This window comes from Paralichthys olivaceus, chromosome 11, assembly GCF_024713975.1.
Source record: "Paralichthys olivaceus isolate ysfri-2021 chromosome 11, ASM2471397v2, whole genome shotgun sequence".
Lineage (NCBI taxonomy): Eukaryota > Metazoa > Chordata > Actinopteri > Pleuronectiformes > Paralichthyidae > Paralichthys > Paralichthys olivaceus.
The window spans coordinates 14,296,388-14,318,607 of record NC_091103.1 but is presented as its reverse complement, the minus strand read 5'-3'; the positions used below and the strand labels follow the sequence as shown (position 1 = coordinate 14,318,607).

The following is a 22,220-nucleotide window of genomic DNA, read 5'->3' as shown; positions in this document are numbered from 1 at the left end:
GGCAATTACAGAAAAGTGTTTTTCTATATCTTTTATATCACCAGTAAGTGTAATGAAACTAAGACTCTTAATAATATTTGTTGTTTTGATAATATATTGTCTGTTCAGCATAACTTTCAACTTTATTTTTCTTGTTCTTTGTTACATCCTTTGTGAAAAAAAACACACAATGTATATACAATTTTTGAAAAAATCCCATATTTATTGCAGTGATGATATCTTGGCTGTCAAAACTTTACATACTTTTTTTTATTTAAAACATTTATCATAAAGTATACATAGTTCTTTAGTACTACACAGAACATACTGCTTATCAAAATTTGTATCTGACCTTTAAATTTGTCTAATGTATGTTTTCTGACACTTCAAAATGGCTATTTATTTAAAAAATACTCCTGACGTTAGTAGTAGTACTATGAACCAGAGGACGTGAAACGAATGACACATTAACATAGACAAAGTACACATCTGTTTGTCATTCGACTGAACAATGACAACGCTCACAGGAGGAGGACTGAATCATTCAGACGAGAATGACGTCTACAAATCTGGGAAGCTTCAGGAGTAAAAATGTAATGAGATTCTATACAAACTATATAAATATACATCCAAAAGGATGATTCAACTTTTTTTTGTTTTAACTGAACTCTCTCTTTGTCTCGTGATGTGATTCAGGACAAACGTTGTCTCCTTCTCCTCTTCACATTCACGACTATGAAAACACACAACATGTAAATGAATCCTGGTTTCCCTGATGATCAAGTGGAGCCCACATATACACACTGAAATCGACAGTATGTACAGACGCTGCATGTGTTTACTGCCCACACACACACACACACACACACACACACACACACGAACTGATGCAAACAAACTAATGCAAACTGATGATAAAAGTGGCAGAATTCAATGCTCCGGCAAAAGAGAGACAGAGGGAGAAACGTGACTGAATACCTGAATTGAAATAACATGTTAAAATAACAGGAGTGGTTTGTCCATCAGTTGTGGTCCTGACGTGGTACCTGGATCATGGAAAATGTCTAGAAGAGAGGGGGAGTAATAGGACGGAGGGCAGTGTGTCTTCCTAAGGCCCCCCACTGTAGGAGTAATCCGCCTTGTTGTGCATCACCAGCTTGTTGTCCACAAAGTAGAAGCTGTCAGACTGCGTCTCGTAAGGATGCAGGATCATCTCACGCACTGACAGAGAACAAGTACACAACAACATCAAATCCTGTTAGATCTGATAAAACGTCTATGTGTGGGTGTATTTGTCTCCTGTGATTACGTGTTTGTGTTTGTGTGTGTGTTTGTGTGTGTGTGTGGGGCACACTCACTGATTTCCTCTGACAGTGCGGGGAACTCATAGATGTGCTCGCACGTGTTCTTGCTGCTGGGCATGCAGAAGCCAAACTCGAAATCAAAGCTCTTGAGCAGCTGATCGCGGAAGTAGTGTCTCTCGATCATGCGGAAGTTGTTGATGGGGGTGTCGCCCACTGTGAACTCCACCCTGCACAGACACAACGGGAGAAATGAAATTTACTGAACGTTGAACTCATTGAAAATACAGATGATTAAGAAATATGATGAGTCAGATGATCACAAACTAAGAGGTCACCTTTTAAATACAATAACCCACCAGATGGACTCTTTGGCTTAAAGCACTACTGCGCCCCAAAAATATAGAAAGTTACAGTAAATGATGTACTGCATCATGCACTTTACCCACAATGCCATGCAAATAGCGGTTACAAACTGTAAAATGGTTTTATGGTATTTTTACTGTGTATTTTGTGGTATTTAGCTGTAAAAAAACATATATATATTGTGTATATATAATTATATTATCTATTTTGTTTGGAGGCTTTAATCACCTGACCTGAATCATTGTAGGATCTCTGTGAATGGGAAATCACCAGTATCACTGCAACAGCTATAGAATTGGTTCAGATTTGTGGCAGTGATTCTAAAGTGCTTTCAAAACAAAAGGTATTTTACTACAGATGTGATATTCCTGTTTTTATGCCAGCATAACAACAAGGCAAAAACCTTACAATTCTTCTGAGCATGTTTTCTGGGTATTTTTTGCCTTTATTTTATTAGACACTGTTCAATGCAATTGAAATGGGGAGAGAGACGACATGCACACACAAGCATCATGTTCATGTCTTTTAAAGTTTGGTTCAGTATATCTTACACTAATTCTGAATTTGTAAAAGTTGAAGTTATTGTCATTAATAACTGGTCAAAGGAGAAGAATTGTAAGTGTGCATATCTATGATCAGAGCTCTACAGGCTTGCCCTGTTTGTGACCTCAGCTGTTCGATGATTTGGTCAAACAGGATTCGCTATGCAGACCAGAGCGTCTGCATCTTCAAAGTTGTTTTCATGATCTCATTTTCCATCCAGAATTATTTCCAGGGGTGAACTAAACTTTTAAATCAAAGTTTTTCACAGATTCTGCTGCTCCACAATTTCTCCATCATATGCTAATAGTCCACTGTGCTGAGCACGTCAGTGGGAGTCTTTTGAAAAACTGGATTTGTATTTTTTGCACTGGGAAAATATTGTATCTGTCTAGACAAAAAAGAAAAAAAAAGAAAAAGGAAACACGTGTGACTAAATCTAAAAATTGAATAAGTCGAACCTTGCAACCAACTAACACTTTTCTTTTATTGCCTCTGTTTTTCCCTAGTTTGTCTAACTAGGGAATTTGTTTTCCACCTGTCTGTTCAGCCAGTCTGACAAAATCTTAATGATGTCACTGTAGGACCAGAACTCATTATTAATAACGTATCTAAGTGAATACAACTTCTGACAACAATGACTCACTATGACAAATGATCCTTTAAATTGATCTTCAACATGGATCTTTTTTCGGTGCTGCCAATGTAATTTCATGCTGCACAGAACACATGATATCTAATATACATTGATCTTTTTCATTAGATCTAGATGAGTCAGTTGTTGGTTTGGACTGAAATCTGCAGTCAGAGTAGGAGTCTGATGATAAACACCACTCAGGAGCTCTGACAGTTATTTGCTGCCTGACTCAGGAGGTGGGCTGCGTCGCTATGTATGTTCACACTCATCATCGCCAGCCTGTCGCCACACACTGAAGCCCACGCGCCTCCTACCTCTGCTGTGTGTCTAGCAGCAGGGGTTGAATGGACGTTATTGCATCACTGTGCTCGTTCAAGGACAAAAGTCTCAAGTCTTCATCTCTCGTGTGGAGGAAAGAAACACACAGTGAACTTACGTGGCTCCAACCTGCCGCAACTGCAGGAAGGCTGGGGTGAACTGGTATCGCACGAAACGGCCGGCGTTTGGGTCACAATGCTTTTTACCTCCCGCTAAACAGAGAAAAGAAAAGAAAAAAGCAGTTAGAGCAATAAAATCCAACTTCTCCAAATCCTTGTTTCACTAATTTCCTCAAGTGAGATAAATGTAGCTATAGCTCATTATACAAACAGACAATATAAAGCTGACAAGAAAAAAAAATCCATTATTATATTTGCTATTATTATTTTTGTTGTATTAGCATATCCTACACAAGGCCATGGGACAAGGAAAAGATCATACAATACAATTTGACATACAGTTTTAAAGGATACATGAACTCAATCTGGAAAAGGTGTGTAACAGTTTGTGCGTCAGGTTTGACGCTGACCTGGAGTTGGAGGTTTAGTGATCTCGAACAGGACTGTCCCTGTTTCCATGTCACGGATCTTAAACCTGGTGAAGTCGATCATGTGGACGTTTTCTTCTGGAGAACAAAGATAATCTGAAAAATAAGAAACAGACAGGAAAGGAGCCTTTAGACTTTATAACAAACAATTATACTACACACTTAACACCCTTTGAATAAAGGAAACTTTGTATCAGGCAGCAATTGTACTTAAGACGCCTCTGTGACCTTTTATTAATTCTCACCTCTGAAACTTCACAATCCAGGGAAACTATTTCCCTTATGTTAACTAACGAGAAACCATTGTCATGTATGTAACAACAAACAAATAACAAAGCTAAAATCACAAATTAGCCTCAGAGGATAAACATCGTAAATCCATGATTGTAATGTGGAAAAAACCCTTTAATGGGAAACAATGAAGAAACCTCAGGGAGAGGAGCAGAAGAGGGATCTCTCTGCAGGATCAACAGAAATAACACAGTATCAAGTATATACAGCTCATATTTACTGCAATACAACACAACAGATTGTGCAGTTACTATGTGTAAATAGCGGTTTCATTTGTTTATTATTTCAACCTTTGGCATGTATTAGTTTTTATATTTTCCTACTTTGTTTTATGTCTCTGGTGTAGTTAAGTTATGTTCTGAGTTTTCTTTTTTTCTTTTTGTTCATCAAAACAAATAAAAAAATCCAGTTTTTACTTTGGTTGTAGTTTGAAGTATTACATTTGTAATCTTAAACTTCCAACATTTTATATCAACACACACTTGCACCTCCTGACTCCTGAGAACTGGATAGTTTGCTTCATACCCGTGATACAGTTACTTGAACTTTACTTTTCTCTGAATACATTTGTTTTTTCATCTGACAACAGATCATCAAGTCCAGTGCACACAGACCCAGTGGAGGAGTGTATCAGTATCCTGAGCAGAGGGACAGATTTATACACGCTGGCACTGTATGTGTGTGTGTGAGAGAGAGAGAGCGAGAGAGAGAAAGAGAGAGGGAGAGTGTGTGTGTGTGTGTGTGTGTGTGTGTGTGTGTACTCTCTCTCTCTCTCTCTCTCTCTCTGTAAGCATGGGTGAGACACTACCCTCCCAACAGAGCAGGATTAGGCCTAAGAGGCTTATTGTGTTTTACCATCACATGGACCAACTGGTTATCAAACACACACACACACACACACACACACACATGCACCCAGTATCTCATTAGGGTTATTATTGGCAGTCTATGTTGCATAAGCCTTGAAGAGACTTTCTTACGGCTAGTTTCACATGTAACATGTTAAAAAAGACAAACACGGAACATCAACTGAGGTCAAACGTTACACTGACTTTATCACCAACACACACGAAGGACGATCTGTGTATTTATGTTCAGGCATATGGTCACAAATACGCTCACACTGTTACATCTTCTGTTTCTGAGGGTTAGGGAGCAGATGGGCCACGCCGGCTTTAGCCACCTGCTTGAAGGTATTTATAGACCTTTTCATAAAGTACAGTACACTGTAGCTGACACCTTGTACAAAAATGTCGCTCTTGTGAAACGGCACCATTTAGAGCGGATGGCATATTTTGAGCGCTCGTGTAAAAGACAGATGAATCGAAACAGAAATCTACAAGTTTCTTGGGCTGTGACAGTCATGCAGAGAAATGCAACTGATTTATTGGATCATTTAAATGCTAATATATTATTTACATAAGAGATGAGGTCAGGCTTCATCGCTGTCCACCTACAGGCATGACTTTACAAATCTTATCACCATGTTAAAGCAGCAGAGCAGTGAGAGTGTGCTGGATCAGTGCTGTGACACGAAAACTGATCTCAGTAAGTTTATTTATAAAGCAGCTTTCAAAAGGAGAACATCACAGAGCTTCACAATAAAATAAAGCAACAGACTGACAACTTGAGCTTTAAGTCAATATTATCCTTGTGACACTGAGGTTCTGCTGTGATGCACGGTTGGTCAGGTGGTTGATTGGAGGTTTGAATCATGTAAATCACATCTTTTACAAATCAGCAATGCCCTACAGCATTCAAAATAAGGTAAAGAAATAAAATGTATTTTGTATAAAGTTTTACATCTCTCTAATGCTTACATGGCCTTTTATATAAAAGTGAAGAATGTTATGTCTTCTTCTTGACTTGTGTTATCACAATTTTCATGTCTGGATGGTTACTGATATGAAAGAAATGTCTAAAAGTAAAGTTGTTCGTATGACGACAAGGAACAATTCAAAGTAACGGTACGGGAAAGTGGAGATTCTACATTTCTGTGCATGTGTGCAGAGTATGCACATATATGTATTTGTATATGTGAGTGTACGTACACTTGCTGCTGTTGCATCTTTCTGCACACACACTGCAGCGTGCACAGTTAGTGAGTTCATGTTAATGTACTGTCGATATGAGCGCAGTGTTTCCATGGTGAACGTAACAAGACTGGTGAAGAGATTTGCACGTAAAGCTTCTCTGGCTCAAAAACGCAGTCTCCTTATGCTGCCTTCCAAACTGCAGTAAGAGGGTTAGCGGGCCTCCGCTTGATGGAGTGCCCTCTAGTGCCAGTTCATTTGATGTGAGGCGCTTATCTGCTCTGAGAATATTACTATAAGCCTACTGTTCATCTGGGACTGTGTTTTTCTGAAGCAACTGTAAGAAAAGAAAATTCACATGCTATTTATAGAGTGACTGCATGTGGCCTGAGTCACTGCAGAGTTAGTTTAAAGTGACCAGAAGAATTTATGACTAGAAGATAATAAAAACATCATCAAATACTCCTAAATAATAATAATACATGATAATACTGTACAGAACTACTCTCTACAGCTTACACATATTGACACTGCACATCTCTTCACCACTTAGAGCACAAATATTAACAATACTTGCATCTATAATAGAATTTATACCCAGTAATACCTTTTGAACTTATTTTTACTGCTGCTGTTTAATATGAAGGTCTCCTTAATTTAAGAAAAAACTATCAATACTATTTCATCCTTAACACAATTCTCACAGTGGAATACTTAATGTTAAATGTTATGTTGATTACATAAATTAAGTTTAATAATAGGTTTAATAAAGGGTTGATAAAAATATTTATGAATAATCTGTAAAACTGCAACAGAATATCTGCATATGACACAACTTTCTGTATTGCCTTTTAAGCTAAATAGATGTGCATCATAAACATATTCAAATTATTTTCATCTAACTTGATTAAACCACAGATTGTATATAAAGATGGTCGAAGAGTCTCCACTTCCTCCCACTGTCCAGAAATGAAGCCAAACTATCCCGGATAAGGACCATCTTGCACATAACTAATCAAAACATAAATTAACACTTGGAGAAACATCAGTGTGATAAGAACTACCTAAAACTACAGAAAACATATTTGAGGAAAGTTTATTTGACGTATACTTTCACTTTTTATTTTGGTCCACGTCCCATCTACTAACGTGGGGGAGGCAAGATTTATGACCTACACTGCAGTCTGCCACCAGAGGGGGCGATCAAGAAACTTCTGGCTTCCCTTTTGGAAAAATGTCATGTCATCCAACTTTATATATAAATTCTACTGTTTAAACATTTTCTCAGAGCACCAGTGCACCAGTGCACCAAACCACATAGTCATAAGTAATAAATCCTCTCTCATTGTAAATTACAGTCTGCCAAAATAAAATAGAAAATCTGCTGGCGCTGTGCTCTGAATTCATCTCGTGTAGCTATCAGTGAGCTCGCCCTCTCTGTGGGCAGATGACCGGGAGATGTATTTTGTGAATCAGACACAACTACTTGCCAAACCTTCTGAAAAAGACAGATGGAGTGTTTAATCTGTTAGCACAGCCAACAAAGTCACTTTCACACAGTCCACTTCAAGAAATCCCACATAATCGCATCACACCTACAGTCACATGAAGCTCAACAAACCACAAACCCTCTCTGTAAACGTCTACTACTGAATCTGATCAATGTATCCACAGGCTGCAGTTAATGACCAACCAAGGCCTTGTTTCACAGTGATAATAGATGTATATAGGCTTCCAGTTGGGGTGGTTGTGGAACTTAATATGCAATATTTATCAAATGTTAGATTTTAATTTCTGAAAAGATATGATAGAAGAATCCACCAACCTCTCAAACATAATTAATTTACACATGATCCATGACAGAATATAAATTAAATCAATGGAAACCATATTTTACTCCTGGGATTTCTATGATGGATATAGGCATAAGTGATTAAATGCAAATAACAAAAATCATATTAGTTCACAGTTATTGGAGATGTTATTGAAATGTGCACAAACAATACCATGATTACTGAGAATAATCGACAGACCTCATTACGGAAGCTTCTCATTAGGAATGTGTATCCTCGAAATGTGGGTGAAGAAACTGAGAAATAATTCCAGAGGCCAGACAAAACATTGAATCACACTTGTGCAAATATGAAGAACTGTTAAAAGAAGAGTGTGAAAGTTTGAGAAACTTTTTCTTGTTTGAGAAAACAGATCGCACTGTGTCATGTCTGTTTGTCCTGCAAAGGGCTACAGCCAGCAGCCAGTTAGCATAACTTAGCCTAGCTATGAAATAGTCCACATAAATTTCCCAATTTGCTTATTTTACCCTTCAGTTTTTTTTTAAATGAATTAAACAAATGAAATGTCAAAAGTTGTAAGCGTTAGTGGCGCTTCCAGTCTTTATGCTGAGCTAAGCTAACTGGCTATTAGCTGTAGGGTCATATTTTTTTCCTTGAGTTAAGACATTTTGTTTTTCTGTTTCGGCATGTTAGCAGTTACTTCCTGTTTTATTTTGTTGTCTCTTATTTCAGAATACTTGACTTCCGATCTTTGTCTCATTCACCCTGCGACCTGCTGATTGTTTGCCCTTATCATTTTCATCTGTGTCTTGTTTTTTCCCGTACTCATACCCTGTTTCCCTGACCTCAGTGTCTCATCAGTTCCCCTATGAACATATCAGCATTTCTACTGTGATCATTCTTTAAGTAAGCTTTCTTTGGACCCAGCTAGGACTCTCGTAAAGATTGTTTTTAAACTCTCAGAGTCTTCTACCTTGTAACACTGTAAGAGTGTTATTGATCTAATCAATTTTTTTACGCAAGTTGCCGTAGCATTTTTGTAGGAAAACCATACTGCAGGCATAATTGCCTATTTTTACTGTTCTTCTAACAGGAAAATACAATATAATGCTGGAAGGAATTAACCATTAAAATCTGGCTAAACGAATCACAATGTCTTGACATTATCAGGGTGAATTGACTCCAATACAATATTCCAAAACACCACAATAAACACGTTTGTACCTCATTTCTTTCTTTCTTTTTTCCTTCTTTCTTTCACCTGCACAGCACACACACACACGAAAAATGCTCCACTTCACTTCCTTCAACACTGTCACCTAGCAACGCTCCTTCTGATAGCACGCCAGCTCGATTAGTCCGTCTTTTTCCTTCCCCTCATCCACCTGGCTGCTCTGCAACAACCGGTTGCAGCAGCGAATCAAAGGAGTGTATCTTGGGTTTGACATCAGTCGTATGCAAATGGGAAATGTTCCTCGTCTGACACTTGATGAACGGCAGGCTACACCTGAGGCCTCTTCCTATAAAAAGAGGCCTACCTCCCGTCTAGTTTCATAACCCTGAAGCAGCGGAGCGACGAAGACAGTGCAGATTGGAGGCAGAATATTAAGAGGATATGTTTATATTATAGGATAGATTACTATATTTTTTACTGTTCCTGTGAAGAAAGATATTAACTCTTACAGATGATCTGACATCATTACACACTATGGTCTTTCTACTCTCACTCAGAGGAGGATTGTTCAATTCTACATTTATGTTTAACGTTTATGTCTTAAAATGACTTCCAGTTGTTGATTTTTCTTTTGTTTTAACATTAGAAATCTTTTTTTTTGTGGTTGAAGATAATCGATAATCTGTGTCAGCACACAAGTCATGGTGCCAAAGACCAAAAGCAGATTTTTGTCAAATTTCACTCTAAGTATCATTACCATCCTGAAAAGATGTGTTTGGCAGCAGCCCCCATTGGGAGTAAAATTAGCACCAGGTCTTGAGTCATGCTGTGTTCCTGTATTCAAATACTCAGAGTCTGTCTGACACCAAAGTGGCATTCATGAAGAGCAAGCGAGCTGCCATTTATAGCTCCTTAATCCTAGAGATTAGCCTGGAGTTACAGACTTTCAGCCACAGGGATTGACTTCACATGTCTTATTCTTTCCGCTTGACTTTGTGGTCTCCGATCAGTGCAGAGATGAATTAATCCCACAACACGAAGAAAAACAATGCAGGCATGTCGACTTCACATTACAATAATCTGTAGCTGCAGGCCGTTATAGTGACGTTAGCATTAAACCTTGATGTCCACATGGTGATATACGGTGCACCTGTGTATGGCAGGTTGTTTCATGTCTCTCTGTTCGTATCACCTGTAGGCAAACTGGCAACCGATGAGGTTCATGGAGAGGTTGCTCTCTGAGCAGCTGAATTCAGATTAGATTCTTATCTCTTATCGCTCCCTGGCCCGTATCACAGAGTGGAAAAAAACAAATGTACTGTACCTGGTTTTATGAGGATTAACTATAATGTAATCTAAACTATGAAACATTCATTGAAGGACAAAAAAGCCCATTTGCTTCTGTCAACCTGAAACCAATAGTTAAAATCTCTGGCTATGCGCTTATTCACTTTCTTGCTTTGTTAGAAGATCAACATCACTTTTGAATGTGTCTGCTAAAAAAAAACTAGAAACTGTAAATATTCCTTAATCTCACTAATTAACACGCAATATCTTATTTGTTTTTATACTTAGTGTCTCCCCGTCTACTTCTCTGTCATTTACTGAGGCCAAAGTTTCCCAATTTCCACCTGGTGGCTACATTATAGGTCATAAACCCTGCTTCCGACATGTTAGTGAATGGGACAAAAGTAAAAAGTAAAAGTATATATAACATATATTAATATTAATACATACCTCTAAGATGTTTTCTTTCATTTTCGGGTGGTCTTATCTTACTGATCTTACTAGTTTGTTCAAGTCCTAATTTTCCTGCTTCGTTAGTTTTTGATTAGATATTTGTTGCACTAATAACGGGGTGAGACGTCATAATTGACAGTTCAGACTGACTCGTGATTGGTTGAGTGTGTATTGATGGGATCTCAATAATGTGAACTCCTGTTCGCTACTGCACAGACTCAGGCCCAAGACCGCAGCGCTCACATGTGAAATATTTTGGCTTCATCTCTGAGGAAGTGAAAAAATGTCACATACCTCCAGGGTTGAATAAATATGTTCAGGAGGTGCATTGTCGGAACACTTTTCCCATCATATCATGTGACAGTATCAAGCACTTATTTTAGCAGCGGAGCGGTTAAATTCTAATGTTAGCTGTTGTCAAAAAGTTAATAGCTAATAGCTGATTGTTTATCAACTGTGCCATATGTGTTGTTTTACCTTGAAGCATTATTCAATCTTCCTCCAGACTCTCACTTTACAGTGTCTTTTCTATTGTTGATCAATAGGGGAGCAGTGAAATTATAATTATTTCTCTGTAGATTCTCTTTTTATATGATTTGCACTGTTGCTAACAGCATTTGACCTTTTGAGCCTTAAACATTTTTTTTATCTTCAAAGCATGTAATAAGTAAAATTATATTTGTATAATTAATAATAGCCTGAATGTAACTGAACTCAAGGATCGTTGGGGTTTGTAATAATTAGGGTTATGTTCTGTGGAGCACATCACACATCAATAGCACACTACACAGTGTGTGTGCTTCAGGTGCATGACACCACTTCATTACAGAGCATGATCTAATCTCTGTGCCTGTGGGGGCACACACACACACACACACACACACACACACACACACACACACACACACACACACACACACACACACACACACACACACACACACACACACACACACACACACACACACACACACAGACACTGACCACTCTGTCACATTCAGGGTCAGACTGTGAGAGGGACCTGAAGGGACATCAATGATTTGTCCGTCTCACTCCCTCCACTCCTTCAGATCACACCTCATCTCTGGTCATGATCTAAAAAGACTTCTGAGACACAAGTGCAGAATAAAAAGAGTTTCACTCAATATAACATATTATTCATCTGATTAAACAACTTGAATTCTATATGAATTAAATACAAACCCTAACCAGCCAGCAAATAATTAGCAATAGATTAATGTGTGGAGTGAGGTCCCACCAACAACCTCTTTGTACAACAAGTTACCAAAGTATTTGAACTGCTCCAATTTCTTTAACTATACACGTTACAGAAGCCCTTAACCAAACTCTGGTTTTATTATGTTTGCTTTGCTCTATGTCTTTAAGAAGTATTTTAAGTTCTTTGTATAAGTATACAGGGACTATAGTTCTATCCATAATGTATGTACGGTATAGATTTTTTTTAATTGAATACATCCAGGGCGCCAAGCTCTGTATAATGTCCTAGGCCATAATAAACACAATTCCCCTTTAATATCTGTGTTTCTGAGCAGTGGCCTAAACCAATGACTCCCAGTCTGGGGTCAGGATCTACCCAAGGACCCATAAAATGATCCCATGGGACATGACAATATTAATGAAAAGCAGTAAAAAAGATTTACACCTTTTCTTCTAATCATTGGTGTTTTGTGATCAGTGTCTGGGTAGTCAAACCTCTTTTTTTTTCAGTACAGGGGGACAAAATTGTATCTCTCTTTAGTCGATCTGGTCACAACCCATGGGCATCTAGCACCAGTAAAGATGGATCATGTTAGAAACCACTGGTTTGACTCTCCATCTTTCCATAAAGATGAATAAATATCTATCTCTATATATCCATCTCTTAACATTTCTGTATAATCTCTTTACAGCTTTATATATCTACCTATATCCCTGTCTCTCTCTACATATATCTATGATTATAATGCACCTTACCTAAAATAACATGTGTAATATATAGACATACGGTTCTGAGTCTAAAAACAGCTGCCAGATTTGAAGATTGAGACACAAGGAGCAGACGTGAGCGATGAGCGTGTGTTGATCACTGTCATGGACGTAACAAGCTTCTCTTTCTCTCTCTCCATGTCAAATCACTCTGAAAGAATAACCTTGTGACAGCTGTGTGCATTTCAGATTAACTACCGGCCGCACCAATCAATTTTAATTAAAGCTGCATCTATTGTATTGGCAGACATCACAGAGCAGAGATTCCACCCAGCACAGAACAAGGGCCGCTCTGTCCCCAACTTATTAAGGCCAAATAATTGATGATCCATTAGAGTAGAAGGAACCTTTGAGTCAAATATACAGCACAGCAGGGGTTCAAGTGTGGTATCCCATTACACAATGTAATACAATACTATACTATGGAGGTATCTGTTCTTAGAAAGTGTTCTGATGGTGCTGTTGTGTAAGCTTGTTCATCAATGTGATTTTTAACAAAGTGCTTGTCAGATGGTGGAGAAGCATCTGACGCTCACTCCTGCCACACCTCCGAGTTACGGGGGCCGCATCAGACAACTCGTGTGACTTTTGAATATCTCTCTCAAACACAATGAAGGCCTTTGAGAACTGTGAACAGACTGTGAACTCTTATTTCTGTTTTTTATGATCACAGGCTTTGCTCCATCTTTAAGTTTGGACACTATGAACATCAACAAATACTTTTCTTTCTTTTAGATATAAGAATTTAATTTGTTGGGTCCTTGACATACACTAGGGACGAAACATAAAAAATAGAATAACAGGACCACCCTGACAACTTAGTAAACAGCTTGGTAAAGTATTTAAGGCGGGGGGTCAATAGTATTATCGCAGAAAAAAACACACAACCGTATGAAAACTGGGAGCTCTGAGTTTGTTATGATTCAACTGAGAAATGAATCTATATCTTTAAATCTAAATCCCCAAAGTGAAAGACTAAACATCATTTTTAGAGCATTTTTGGTGAGATGCAGCATTGTGTTTTTTTAAAATTCTGACTGCTCTCTCCACTTCCACTTCCATGGAAACACAATGAGGCATGATGGCTGAGAGGTAAACAACATTTTCAACACAAAATGATCCAGAAATGCATTTAACACATAACAAACCAAAACTGATTGTTATTCCTGATTGTAACCAAGGATGAATTATAATTCACACTTTCTGTTGTCCAGTGATAATTATTGTAATTCTTGGTATTATAAAGTCACAAAATGACAGTTATGAACATAAGATATATTTGGCAGTGACAGTGTTTGTGTTTGTCTGCCTGGCTGTGTATCATCCAACTCATCCATCATGTAAACAGTAAACTGATAATGTGACATTTTTCATATCACAGCAGCTCTTCTCATCTGCCTGGATTATATTTCTTCTCGTCTCTGCCTGTGTGACAATGACGCGCTGCGCCTCGCTTATCAGCACTGAACCACCGTGACAAACTGGAGCCGGGCTGCCCCAAAATGGTGGTACAGTATTTACCTCCAAAAAGCACAACTGGAAAAGTCATTTTCCAACAGCAATTTTCTTTCCCTTGCAGCAGAAAATGATGCGTCTGAATTGAACAACACTCAATGTTTATCTCTGTGGTGTAGATCATTTGTATGGTCTGCCATTTAAAATGTTTGGGAGACATTTTAACAGGAAACAAAGAAGCAGATTCAACGCTATGGTTATATATAGACCCAAATATCATCTAGCGACGGTTCAAATCACCAGAAATTACATTTTCGACACGTGACAGATGCCATATTTTACCACCAAGGATTTATTTTAGTGGATATTACATTTACTGCTGTCAAAAGCCAGAAAATAAATGACTAGAGCTCCATTTTAATGTGACCTGCAGGGTCATTAATTACCTGAGGCGCATCTCATCATTGCAGAATGATGTGTTACAGCCGTCCTGACATAATCCAGATTACATGTCAGTAGAGAGCAGAGATTACTGCACCATCATGAGTAATTTAGGTTTTATCACACTGATGCAGCACGACTATTGCCTTTTTGATGAGGTGGTACAGATTTGATTCTCTGAGAAGGGATGAGGGCGAAGAGTCAGTTTTAAAAATAGTTTTTATTTTTGAGTGAGTGAAAATGAATGCAAATAAACGTTTACAGTATCAGAAAATGACAATAACTTTCCTGTGTCGTCAATGTTATCAAGGACCAATCAGTCCATCAATCAATTTCGGAGTAAAAGCATGTTGGTCGTTGGGTAACCCTGTTGTTTACATTTTAGTTGCCAACAGCGATAATTAAAAATGCAAATATTTACATATTTTTGTATTTAGATATTTAGATTCAGAACATCATTAGACTTTGAAATAAATAATAAAAAGGTTGACTGCATTATTTTTCAGAGCTTTTAATATCCCATGGGCTTTACTCACATTTAAAGACAATGATATTGAGTGAGGTTGAAGGCTCCAGAAAAAAGTTTACTATATTTTGTGATTTAGGATTAATGTTTTTAATTAAATTGTCAAACTAATGTTTCCTAAGTGATCTAAACTAGTACATTTACTGCTATGCTCATTCTTGGAATTAGGTAGATTACACAAACTACAGTTCTTTCCTACTGTTAATTATAAGGCAATCCACAAAATGTGCACAATGCAGAAGTATAACTGGACTTAATTAGTGAGATTTCAGAAGCAATTCACCAATTATATAAGCAATCAGAAGAAAGTCTTCCATTTAACACTGTATGATATTATGAAGTACTCATGAGTTGTAATAATATGAATAATGATAATAAGAAATGGTATTCACTGTGTCATTCTAGACACACCTTACTATATATCATATATCAAGTAAACACATGAATAATCCAAGAGTTAAACTAAGATTAGGAGACACACACCTAATCAATATATAACATATGTAACATAAGAACAGTTAAAAAAGAAAACCAAGATTAAAATCAGTTTAAGAAGCAAAGACATGAACACAAGGTTGTGAGTTGTATTAGAATTTTCTCTCTGATACAACTCTCCTGATATTGGAGATAGAACCCAGATCTACCAGCTGACCTAGTCTCTACAGCCCTTGACAGACAACGCTGCCCTGTTTCCATGACCTAACGTGGAAACAGTTACTACAATATGTCAAACAACGTGCTGATAGTTTTATTCTCTTGTGTTTGTTACGTCAGACTATTTGTCTATGAGGAGCTATAATCGGCGGATCACATCTCCGGCCACCTGTTACCTCAGAGCCACAGGTGCCTTGAGGTGAGGATGTGGAGAGTGACAGGATGGGTTTTTTTGGGGCAGGATTTGTTGAGCACACACACACACACACACACACACCTTCATTTTCTTACCATGCCCACACACAGTGCACAGAGATGCAAACCCCTACAAACACATATAGAACAACATACAGGAGCACTGATAGTAAACTGAACACAAGTAAAGTCAATAAACTGTTCTCCTTATTAACAGAGGATTGTGGGTAATGTAGTTGGGTCAGACTTTAAACCCATAACTGTTCACTGACTTCCTCTTATTTAAATCAGTAGAGACTCATTGATGACCTTTCAGAGTGTGTCGCTGTCCATGGTATCTATGTCTGCTTCCTCTGCACAGCCACTACAAACAGGACGGTTACGCACGGAGTGTATGTTCCGGTGTCAGGACACAGGGACACGAAGCAGCAGCAGATGGGTGACATTAATCAGGCTTTAACTACAGTCTCAGTTTCAGCAGGTTACACTCACTCTTGGTGATCTTCTGGAGCCCCAGCACATCCTCGGGCGTTATTACGGTATTTCTGCGCAGCTCTTCTTCGGTTGTAACCGGGATCCCCATGTCTGCTGAGTTGCAGCCCTGCTGCACTTTCATGTCCAGTGGAAGAGGTGCTGTGTGTGTCGGCGAGCGACCTGACGGGAAGCCGGGGGGTTCTTCTGGAGATGATGATGATGATGATGATGATGATGATGATGCTCGCTCGGCGTCGTTCGCCGCAGGAGCCGATTTACTTGCGTCGGAGCTTCTGGTGACGCGCAGGCTAATACTCGGCGCAGAAAACAGGCTCTGTGCGGCTACAAGAATAACTCATTCTCCGTGCCTCCTCCTCCTCTCCTCCTCCTCCCTCCCTCGATCCGGTAAAAGATAAAAATCAGCCCTTAGCTTTCCTCCTCCCTCCCTCCCTCCCTCGCCCAAGGCTCATCGGCTCTCTCACAAGCTATTTAATCCAAATCCTGTGGCTTTAAACAGACCAGAGGTGTATGGCTGACAGGTCTGCGGGCCTCGTCTTCTGCACACACACACACACACACACACACACACACACACACACACACACACACACACACACACACACACGCACACACACCAAAATTGGTCTGCGTTGCTTTGGTCCACACACACCACCTCTATCAAGTTTGGATGTGCTTGCTTTCGTTTACCTTTTGAAACCATCTACCTGACATGTCTGGGCACAATATGATGGGAACACTTAAAACTGTAAAATTAAATTAATATCAAAACTAGAAGCTGAAAGAAGCTAAAATCACCCATAGACTTATATAGAGGGAACTGCAGAGTTTGGTTAATACTCTCTTAGCTCATCAGTACAACCAACCCCTTTCACATCATTAATGTAATCCATTGTTTGTGTAAAAAAAAACTGAGAGAAAACAGCAAGAAGGAGATGAGACAACCGTCCAGGTATAATATTTTTATTTCATTTTTTCTAATGGAAAGTTGCTTTCCAGATGCCAGCATCCCTGAGAAAGTGTAGAATCCTCTGGACAGCCCCATCAACAGGGTGAAACAGGCCGGCCATAAAGATATTCACATCTGCAACACACAACCCTGCATGGCCACCTTTCTCTTGTTTAATCACAGACTGACCAGTACCCTCCTCTCGCAACTGAGGTGAGTCTTGAGCTCTGTGGTGAGGAGATAGCGCCTCCCTCTGCCTGGTAACCTTACTGCAGGGCATGCGCCAAGCTGAGAGCTGCCTGTAGTAGAACTTTGTAAGGAGTGATATGATCTGTCTGTCCCTTTCTAACTCTCTAAAGTCTGTGGCTCTCACGAGCAGGAGATGATGAACAGGCTTATTGGCATCATTTGAGCATAAAACGTAGTTTTGTAAATAAAAATAAAATTAAAGGTTTGTAGGTGTTGTTGCGAATAGCCTTGAAACAAACTAATAAAACACAAACTATAAACTTAAATCTACTTATCCCCTTTATTCCCTGTTGATAAATAGGTTGAATCATGTAATCTTAATGAGGTCTGTAGACAGAGAGCATTGCTACTGATTTTACCAGTGTTACACTTACTCTGGAGGTCTGTGACAATCAGAACATCCTACCAGTAAAAGCAATAACAATATTCAAAAGCCATTAACTTGTACTAGCTAAGTGGCTCTTAAAGAATCTCCAAGGGATGGTTGGCAGCATGGCGAGCCAGACCCCTTGCTATTCCCTTCGCCCACAGTCTGTTGGACCCCTCTTTATGCGGACATCTCAAAGCAGCCCCTGCGATGCGTCTGCATGTCCCTCACCCTGCGGATGGACTGGATCTGTGGGTGGTGGGCCCCCCACTCGTTCCAGTGCTTGTATGGGCCCATTTCGAACACGTACTGGTAGCCACGGTAGCCAGGGTACTGGTAGCCCACCCAGCTGTATGGGGAAGAAGAGAGAAACAGATGTAAACCATGAAACTATTATTATGTTGACCCAAAGTTGTGTGCTGTTTTATTTAACTGTTGAAAATTTGGTGCAGCTTGATAGTGAAGTTGAATTTGTATAATCATATCTCTCAACTATTTCTATTGCTAACATTCATAGATAATGATATACTCGTTCAAATGATTTTACCTTAATTATATCGCACTTCAAATTATCTATCACTTTAAATCTCTCTCCTAAACTAAAGGGTGCAACAAGATGTGACTTACGTTCCACCAGTGACCTGAATGCTGGCAACACGGTCCTGGAAGCCATACGACCACAGGCTGGGAATATCCTCGTCGCACACCTCCATCTTACGACCCTCGAAGTTTGTGCTTTCATACAAGCAAATCTTATGGTCCTGGGGGTCCTGAGAAACACACACATATTTTGGGGTTAACAAACTGATAACTTATAATTATTTTATTTATTATTATTCTGAAAACCGTCACAAAATGTTGATGTTATATGATAATATAAGGTTTAGTCAAAAAATACAGACAGTGGCTTGGATCCATAAATATAAAAATGTCAATAAAGCCATAAAAAGCACTGTCCTCCACACCAATGAAAGGTGGACAAGAAGAATAAAGAAGAAAATGCAGCACAAATATATATACACACCAAATCCTGCAGATGAACCCTACTCACCATGCGGACGGGCCTGACTGACATAAAGCGGTCACACCTGTAGCTGTTGGACCAGGTGTCCCAGCGAGGGTACTCTCCCTTCTCCAGAATGAACATCTCCCCGGTCAAGTTCTGCTGCTCATAACCCACCCAGCTGGAAAGATAGGTATTTTACTTTTAATCTCTTAAGAAAAACACATACAATGTTGTCAAGTATGTGGATGGAAAGTTTGGTGACTTACGGTCCATTCTCTACCCTGATGGAGCCAATCTTTTCAAAACCCTTCTCAGACAGGTTACGGCACTCTGCAAACAGGTCCATCTTACGACCCTGGAAGTTCTCATGTTCGTAGAGGTATATCTGAAAAAAAAAAGAAAAGCAAAATGCTTTTATTTCTGCAGTCTGCAGGTATTTTGAATTCATAATCAGTCTTTGTAATTCCTGGGATCAGTAGGTACCTTTGAATTGCGCAGCCCAATGGTAGAGTGGCTACCAATGCTGCCTTGAGCACCTGAGTGAGACATGATCAGTTCTGGAGAAAACAGGCACAAAAACAGAAGTCAGTCAGTGTGGAGATGTGGAGAGAGTCATTACTGTTTCTTCATCACTGGAAAGTACTCAAACACAGTATGTGGCATGTAACAGATGTGTGAGCACAAGGATTCTTCTTGTTGATAGAGTCACTGGAAAGCTGCTTCTTTTACTCAAGCCAACATTTAAATTCATTTATCAACATCAGAGCTGCCTGAAGGCCCTGTGCAAATGTCATGGAGTGAAGAACAACTTGATATTTAAATGTAATGAATGTCGATATGAAGATATTCACGACTTTAACACAGCCTGACAGCTTTGTCTTTTGCAGGTCTTCATATGTTCGCATGACTTTAAAGTTACATAGAAATTAATGAATGTAGATCAAACTTAGCTCAATTTATTCTCTTGATGACAGTTTGAATGTGATCAATCAACCAATTACACTTTATTCATTAAGCACTTTTCATACAAACAAAATGTAACACAATATGCTCCACATAAAAAAGGACTACAATTCAAAAAAGCTAAATAAAAAAGAGAGTGAAAACAATAGAAATAAATAGAAAGATTTATAAAATGAGGATTATATAATTAAATCCTGAGAGACAATATGTGTAGTAAAGTGAGCAAAAAACTAGAATATTGTGTATAATCAAAAACTAATAAAGTAAATAAATAGATACAATTCAATTGAAATTCAATAATATCAACATAACAAAGACTATTAAGAGCTAACTAACTATCAGGCTGAAAATCAGAGTTTCACTGTCCTCTATAGTTAAAGGTACAGTGTGTAGAATTTTGTGATATCTAGTGGTGAAGATGCATGTTGCAGCTGAACACCCCTCACCTCACCCTCTCCTTCCACACATGAAAAAGGACCTGTGGTAGCTTCAGTTATCATAAAAACTCAAAAAGTGTTTAGTTTGTCCAGTCTGGACTAATGTAAAAAACATGGCGGCCTCTGTAGAGAGGGTCCCCTTCATGTAAATATAAAGTATTTAAATATAAAGGGTTTTTTCTGGGGTAAAGAAAACTACAATTCATACAATTTAGATGAAACAAACTAGTGAAAACATCATGAGGATTATTCTACAATTTCTGCCAATAGATCCCTTTCACCTAAATCTTACACACTGGACCTTTGAAAGATTTTAGTCAATTTCCCCTCTGACCACACCCAACATCAGTGATGGTGTAACCATGCCCGACTCTGATGTCACACAACTAGATCAAGGTTAGATCTTAAATCACTGGAATCCGAAAACACGAGATTCTCAATGGTTTACAAATAAATCATTTTGTAAATAGCCGATTACAACATTTTTTCTTCTTGATGCACCAAATATAAATCTTGAGGATTTCTTTTTTCTTCTTCACTCAATTAAATGTGAAAATCAAAATGAAGAAAAGTAAAAAAAGAAATGTGGTATAATGCGAGCATTGGTAGCACAATGTTGACTGTTTTTCTAGTAAAAGTGGAAATTCCCATTACAAATTCTGACATTTCGTCCAGTAAATTAGAGCAGGAATGCTATTATCAACCTTTAAACAAAATCTGTCCAAACCATCCATCTTCAACAAAGTCCCTGATCTCTGTCATTAATTTTACATCAAGACACAAGTGCAGCTCTAAAACTTAAAAATCACACTCTGCTACATTTTACAGCATCTCAGTTCAAAGTCAAGGTTTAAGAGGAATCAATCCTCGTCTGGTTCTATAAGTCCAAAGTTTACATAGACAGTTCTGAATGAGTTAAAAGACCTGAGAGTGGAGACTTACACTTACAACAGCAGGTTGAAATGGACCGAGCTTTGGAGAAAGTGATTGACGCAGGCGTCGTGAGTGAGGATATATATATATATATATTCACATCCAGAGCAAGTCTATTGAGGCAGGATTCTGACTCCTGATTGGCTGCCAGCTGTTTAGAGCGTGGTCCAGGGGTCAGAGGTCACACTGCATATCTGTGCACGAGTCGTGCTGACTCTGCTGACTGTTTTGTTGTCCGGCACCATTGTGGGGGACCGAGGGACAGTCACTGCCATCAGCAGAAAGTTTGCTTGGCTTTACACTACACCACTCGCACCTCTTTCACACACACACGTGCACACACACACGTGCACACACACACACATAGTTGCACCGCTCTCACTGCCTGTTACTCACTTTCTTTCTAAATTCTTTATTTATTTTCTCCCTCTTCTCTTTTCCTTCGTTCTGCAGTTTGTCTGTGATCTCTGTTTTTTTCTTCACCTCCATATTCTCTCTGTTTCTCCTGATCCTTGGTGCCGCTGCTCCAAGCCTTTGAGCCTCTGAGTGTATGTAATGTGCTGACTGCACAAACGACATCCATCTCTCTATTGTTTGGACAGGCGAGTGCTGGACACTCTTTTGCACTATAAGCTGTATCCATACATACATTCATATCACATGTACATGCACAGTGACATGCATCCATAGTAAAAGACTAATTGTGACCAAAGGGCCGCAGATTAATCTATGAGTAAAGCAAAAGATTCAACTGTCTGCTTGGTGTTCTAATGATTGATTTTCCATGTTGGGTATAGCAAAATTTGTATTATTATTTTTTCAAATGTTTGCAGACAGATGTTATAAGA

The 22,220-nt window shown here is 38.8% G+C and overlaps 2 protein-coding genes across 3 annotated transcripts; both read right to left on the bottom strand.

Annotated features, from left to right (window-relative positions):
• Nucleotides 1-176: 176 nt before the first annotated feature.
• Nucleotides 177-16,833, bottom strand: unc119a1 (unc-119 lipid binding chaperone a1). The gene is made up of 5 exons (XM_020088179.2): nt 16,469-16,833; nt 3,671-3,784; nt 3,260-3,353; nt 1,338-1,510; nt 177-1,200 (listed from the first exon to the last, which is right to left on the bottom strand). Exons 1-5 carry the CDS (start codon nt 16,590-16,592, stop codon nt 1,088-1,090), a joined length of 618 nt encoding a protein of 205 aa, XP_019943738.1. The 5' UTR covers nt 16,593-16,833; the 3' UTR covers nt 177-1,087.
• Nucleotides 16,834-17,415: 582 nt separating this feature from the next.
• On the bottom strand, nt 17,416-21,466 carry crybb1l3 (crystallin, beta B1, like 3). Of its 2 annotated transcripts, none has more exons than XM_020088161.2 (6): nt 21,382-21,466; nt 19,523-19,596; nt 19,306-19,424; nt 19,085-19,217; nt 18,661-18,803; nt 17,416-18,382 (listed from the first exon to the last, which is right to left on the bottom strand). In XM_020088161.2, exons 2-6 carry the CDS (start codon nt 19,586-19,588, stop codon nt 18,214-18,216), a joined length of 630 nt encoding a protein of 209 aa, XP_019943720.1. In that variant the 5' UTR covers nt 19,589-19,596; nt 21,382-21,466; the 3' UTR covers nt 17,416-18,213. The 2 variants fall into 2 exon arrangements, with proteins under 2 accessions (XP_019943720.1, XP_069390726.1); XM_069534625.1 differs by having other exon boundaries at nt 21,388-21,461.
• Between the last annotated feature and the right edge of the window lie 754 nt (nt 21,467-22,220).

Excerpts from the sequence above, each read along its gene's own strand:
- unc119a1 (XM_020088179.2), bottom strand. The coding sequence starts at position 16,592 with ATGAAAGTGCAGCAGGGCTGCAACTCAGCAGACATGGGGATCCCGGTT. Across the intron at positions 3,354-3,670 it reads CACTAAACCTCCAACTCCAG|CGGGAGGTAAAAAGCATTGT; the intron begins GTCAGCGTCAAA and ends TTCTCTGTTTAG. Across the intron at positions 1,201-1,337 it reads CGCACTGTCAGAGGAAATCA|TGCGTGAGATGATCCTGCAT; the intron begins GTGAGTGTGCCC and ends GTTCTCTGTCAG.
- crybb1l3 (XM_020088161.2), bottom strand. The coding sequence starts at position 19,588 with ATGTCTCACTCAGGTGCTCAAGGCAGCATTGGTAGCCACTCTACCATT. Across the intron at positions 18,804-19,084 it reads CAGTCAGGCCCGTCCGCATG|GACCCCCAGGACCATAAGAT; the intron begins GTGAGTAGGGTT and ends TGTGTTTCTCAG. Across the intron at positions 18,383-18,660 it reads ATTCAGGTCACTGGTGGAAC|CTGGGTGGGCTACCAGTACC; the intron begins GTAAGTCACATC and ends TTCCCCATACAG.